Source organism: Dufourea novaeangliae, unplaced genomic scaffold (assembly GCF_001272555.1).
Source record: "Dufourea novaeangliae isolate 0120121106 unplaced genomic scaffold, ASM127255v1 scaffold296, whole genome shotgun sequence".
Taxonomy (NCBI): domain Eukaryota; kingdom Metazoa; phylum Arthropoda; class Insecta; order Hymenoptera; family Halictidae; genus Dufourea; species Dufourea novaeangliae.
Genome location: NW_015374174.1, coordinates 274,749 through 280,730, shown reverse-complemented (window position 1 = coordinate 280,730; position 5,982 = coordinate 274,749). Strand labels below are relative to the sequence as shown.

The window sequence follows — 5,982 nt, the reverse complement described above, 5'->3', positions numbered from 1 at the left end:
GCAAGATGTACAGGAAAATAGGAGAAAATATATAGATCATCACAATTAAGGAGTCCAAAAAATGGATGTGTCTCATAGACCATCTTGGAATGCATTCGAAGTAAACTCCAACAATTTGATAATGAAATCGAATGACTATAGAACCGTATGATTAAATCGTATCGTGAGTCATGATCGTTGACCACTCTAAATAACAACAACTCGTAACACCTGATCATTGTATGGAAGTAACCAGTGGATCAATGAGTCACTGTGCATTGGTACATATCGTGACAGGTGTAAAGAGTTGCATCGGTAACAGGAGATCAGAGCGAGAACGTGGATTGAATTGAAGCAGATTGTAGACGTGAACGGGAAATCAATTATTAACATAACCAGTCGTTAGTACGCGTTGCGTAACAAGCAAGCGAATTTCGAGCGAGGAATTACATGCTATTGTATGCACTTAACGTCGTTAACAATTATGTATTACGTGTACATTTATAATTGAAACGACTTTAAAAAGAGCGGATATTTCAATACCACGCGACAAAAAAAATAGATATACAACGAGCTTATGGAGTAAAAATAGAAATTCCTGATATTTACTAACAACGATAAGACAGAAGAAAATATTCCAAGGCAATGTCAGTAACTTCGAATCCCTGATGAAATCTACGATGAGACAGGAGGATTGTCGGCTATACATACATCGTGCAAATATTTACTTCGAGCAGAAACACGCGCGCTCTCTTACAAATTGTTAGCTACCGATGATAACTTACATTCCAGAACAAAAGAAAATGGACGTTCCACGACCGATTGTATCGGTGCTCGTTCACGTAACCTTTTTTCCTTGCGTCATTTTCCGTTATTGGACCGTTCCTCAGCTATCGGAGAATCACGCTTCCGCCAGGAGAATGAACCTATCATTCTATCAACTCTCGTGCACACGTAGCCAGAGCATGCCTAACCCATAGTCGACGTGTCTCTGGACCTTGATACGAGCTCAACTAAAGTCACAATTTACTTCTCATCTAACGTTTCTCCTCGAGTCATTACCAATTACAGTCAACTCGTCAAATCCTCATTATCTCCTTATGTATGTATACAGGGTGTTAATTTTAACTCGAGCACCTACATTATTTTCGCTACTATTGAAAGTAAAAAAAACTGACTATATGTATAGAATGTAAATGGTTTTAAGGCGTGCATGTGATGGCAATAACATTTTTTTTAATTCGTATTACGTACGACACTGTATATAATCGAGTAATATGTTAGTAAAAATATCATGTAATACGTGTTTTGAATTCGTCTCGATGTCCCCTGAATACGATAAAAAAAAATATGTGTTCCTATTTGTAAAACCCAAGGTGACTACGATTTCGCCATGAAAACGAACTGTTTTCGAAATTTTATTTACTGATATCTATTGTACACTCTATACCCTCTAACTCTTGTTCCAAACTTCTTTTTGTCAGATGGCTGCTAGTGGGTGAAAAATCGTGCGTCGCGTTGGAAATAACACCCAGTATATAAAATGGTAAACAATTACAGAAATATACACGTTAAACACGTTGAGCAAACTCAATCGCACGGAACACCCCTGATGATGATAATGACTCGACAGTAAAAACATATTTTATTGCGCCTTCTGTTCGTGACACGAGACAGGAATAGGTTGCATCACATCCATTCGCTCGAATCATTCCACTTGCTCTTCAGTTTGCATCGCGTCGTGGCCGCGTACGGGAGTCTCGCTCAGTTCGCAGCAGCGAGACGCTGCACGATGACTTCGTGTTCCTCCCACTCTCCGGCTCCTATCTTCCCATAGACTCAGTGTTATCGCGTTGCAGCACAATAAACGCAACTGTTCCCAGTCGGCAGTGTTCGCTGTCAGTCCGTGTGGCTGGCAGGAGGAAGCTTCTAGACGACCAGACGAGACGACGTTGAACGGATAACGCGCAATGATGGCGAACCACCAGACGGACGATCAGGACGGATTGGACCACCTGATCGACAAGGTGGCCAAAAATCTGGGCAATGGATTCGACGATGTTCGTTACGATCTTTTGTCGCCGGACGACTCGTTCTACATATCGAGTATGTTATTTGTGAACATCATCGCGAACTCGACGAACGAGGACACGGACAAGAGGACCGTTAGCATCGTGGTGAAGAAGCCATCACAGTCGGCTGCCCTACGGGAGATGATGAGGTGCGACGCTCAGTTCCACAACGAGATATTGTTTTACGAGAGATTCGCGAAAGAACACGAGGATCTGCCTATATGCTACTACGCGGAGGAAAGACCGCCAGCGAAGACTGTTATTGTGCTGGAGAACATCGGGGAAAGAGAATTCCAGCTGTGCTCTTGGAGGTAGATCGATAGATTCGTTGGTCTGGAACAGTGTACCTTTATCGGACATAAACGTATTGATACGTTTATGTTCGATTGACCGTTGTAACATATATATATTATTGTATCTCTGCTGAAACAGTGTACTCGTGGACAGAATGATGAATCGTTGTATTTCTATCGCCATCGGTAATTGTAAGTAGCTATAGGGTGAATCGCTCTCTGATAGGGTCGTTGTGATAAAGAGACAGCGAAAATCGACACTCTCTCCGACTTCGTCAGACACATAGACTGCTCAGCAAGAATAGCGACTCTTAAATGGCCAAACAGGCGGCTTTCCTCTCGACCCTACCAGCGAGAGATTCAACCTGTATACGTGCTTCATTTGGCGAGTACAGTGAACTCGGGTATGCAATCATATTATCAGTAATATAATATTTATATTAGTAATATAATTCAGAAATAATTTGTATCGAAAGTAAATTTATAAACGTAGATATATTAATTTAAGGCGAAATAGCTATCGTTGATATTTTCTTATTATTCGAGAATGTTATTATTATTATAGAGAGGAAATTATGGGCCACTTTGGATTTTGCAACCCCTATCTTATGATAACATAAACATAATCTAACAACATAAATATAGTTTTGGATGATTCCTAACCCAGATAGCTCACCTTGAAGACGCCAATTTGACGGCTATTCTAGATCTGAGACGACTTTAAGGCGTCATTAAGCCGTCTGAAGACGTCTGTGTGCTATCTGGGAAGCGAGTGTCCTAACATTCACAAATATATTTCCACGTCCTCCACCCTCGATACATCAATAACGAAACAGATTTCAACTAATTCACATAAGACAAACATCTTAATTAATAAAAATTCTCTGTTTTCAGGTACAACGTCCCCATGGAGTACACACTAGCCGCGATCCGTGAGATCGCGCTGTTCCACGCGAAGGGCTACACGATGAAGGAGCACAGCAGGGCCGAATTCTTCGACATCGTGGAGAACCTATCAGAGACACGGTATGATGGGAACCCGGAGAACATGTTACGGCATGTAATGAACAGAACCTCGACCAGAAGTATCGAGTATCTCCGTAATCGCGGTCACGACAGGGAATTCTGCGACCGAATGGACGCTTACCTGGGCGATTCGTACGAGAATATCGTCTTGCCGATCTGCAAGCCCGAGGAACCGCTCGCCACGCTGTGCCACGGCGATTTCACCTTGAACAACACGTTCTTCAAACGAACGAACGGTGAAGTGAAAGCGATGTTCATCGATTTCGCGATGATCAGATACGGTCCGCCGGTGATCGACCTGTCCACCTATCTGTGTCTGCACTGCGCGGAGGAACTCGACAAGGACATGTTAGACGGTGTATTAAAAGTGTACAACGACACGTTGGTGGGCCGTTTGGCGGAGAACGGTGTCGAGGAACTGGAAAGGTTCTCGTACGAGACTATGCGAGAAGATTATAGGAAAAAGGGCCTGGTTGGTTTTGCGATCGCATCGTTCTTCTTGGCTATAGTGATGGGAAAATCCGAACATTCGCCCGAAGATATGGCGCAGATAAGCACGGAAGAAGTGGCGATCGCGTTGCGGGAGTTGGGCGGGGATGAAATATCGGAAATCTTGGCGAACATGCTGTTGAAACTGAAGGATTTTGGATGCTTGGACCATGTCGTTTAATTGTACACCGATTTCGCGATTTTCGCTCCGGTTGCAACAGTTGATTCTCCAGATTCCCATTTGTTACTGCGAATCTGTACCGTGTCGAGCGTTTTCGAGATACTAGTCCACTGGTGGCCGAACCTTGTCAGGATAAGAGCCATTCTATGGCCTATCAGGAACACTCGAGAACCGTATGCTCTATTGGAAAGGTATTACATTCTGAGTTATGCTTACAATCCGTGGACATATCACGTTGCATACAAGTAATAAAGTCAGTAAACTTAGAACAATATTACATACGTGTATGTGGTATGGTGTCAAGTTTATAAAAAGGTACTGCATAAGTATAACGGATTTTGGCCACCGTGGTTATAATCGAAAGGGATTGTGCGATCGCTGTCATTGGTGTACAGTTCACTTAGGATTAAGTCGTTATTGCGAAGTGAGATGAAAGTATAGATTAAACTGATTTTTAAAGTTTTTCAAATGGACCCGAGTACGTCGCACTTATCGAGACATTACTGTACCTAAATGTAACAACTTATCAGATGTCTGTTTCTCGTACCAACAATAGCGTCTCGATAACCGAATTCATCAGAAAATTCATCGGACGAGTTACAACAACACGGATAAAAAGGCAGTTTGAAGGATCGCACAGACTACGGTCCCTGGGCCCCCTATATCCCGCGAACTAAAGCTCGCACAGGCGCGGCTCGTCGGGACGACGTGCGAAATTATTCTTTCGCCTATGCAAGTACGGATCTGCCTTTCAAATAGAGGTACTCCGGCCGCGCAGAAAAACTTTGTCATTTCCATATATTTTCCCAGACTGGCGGCAACGTCTCCCGGGAAATTCACTTACGGCCTAACCTGAATTTTAAGCCCGTTAAATTTTGCTCGTCGCAGACCTGCGCGCGCGTGTTTTCGCGGATGAGACGGGGAACGAAAAGGAACGACACCGTGCACGCAGCCCTGGTTGGAATTGCACTCGACGCGTAATGATGAGTGAAAAAGAACGCGGATGAGGGAGGAATCGAGGGAAACGCGTGGTTTCCCCAGGTGTTTTGATTATCCCCTCCCACCTGAAACGTCACTCCGACGTTTTCACAGAATATTTAATTCTGTGACGGTTTCCAACGGTTGTGTGCTTAATTGGATGTACAGGCATTAATTTTTTCGTTCAAACAACTTTGCACGATTGTACAATTATGATTTTATCCCGTTTTCTGTGTAGCTCCATTCGTATTTGTAGCATATATTCAACTTTAAGAAATAATGTAACACAGCGTTATATTAATTCTGTTTTACACTTTAACTGCCACATCAGCTAAATATGGGTGATACGTATATTGCAAAGAGGCTGAATTATTTAAATATCGATATGAAATTTTTACGTAAAATTAATATTGCAGTATACTTTAAAACACGGCCAACAACTCCAATTGATTAAACGCATATATTTTGGACGATTTATGACGTAAAAAACGAAATAAAGCGTGTCTGACTACGTACGACCTTTTTCACTGTGACAGTTAACGTATTAATTGATTAGATTAATGTTTGTAGTGAACTTTTATCTTGTAACGAGAATTCAGTACTTAAAACGTGATGAAATTTTAATTTGGTGGTCATAATGTAGTTTCTTCCTTCTTCTCTTTTGTTTTGGTACGCGTAATTATACGGATATGAATTATCATTGCAAATTGAATGGTAATGTAATTTTTCAAATGTACTTTATACATTCCATTTTGTACAACGATGTCGTAATGTATTCTGGTCGAAGTGTATCAGTATTTTTTATAGGCAGCAATAAAATACGAATGTTATGTAAACAGAGAGTTTTAGAACAAATGCCAATAATCTCGTTCTTCGATCACGTTCGAATCTTCGTATGATAACGAAATGTATCCACATTGTTTTATTATTTGGTAGAGAAGTTCTACAACACTTCTAACATTGA

General features: G+C 41.7%; 1 protein-coding gene across 1 annotated transcript; it reads left to right on the top strand.

Moving 5' to 3' along the window:
- Positions 1–1,762: 1,762 nt before the first annotated feature.
- Positions 1,763–4,040, top strand: LOC107192053. The gene is made up of 2 exons (XM_015581239.1): positions 1,763–2,362; positions 3,239–4,040. The coding sequence occupies exons 1-2, from the start codon at positions 1,950–1,952 to the stop codon at positions 4,038–4,040; spliced, it is 1,215 nt and encodes a 404-aa protein (XP_015436725.1). The 5' UTR covers positions 1,763–1,949.
- Positions 4,041–5,982: the final 1,942 nt, after the last annotated feature.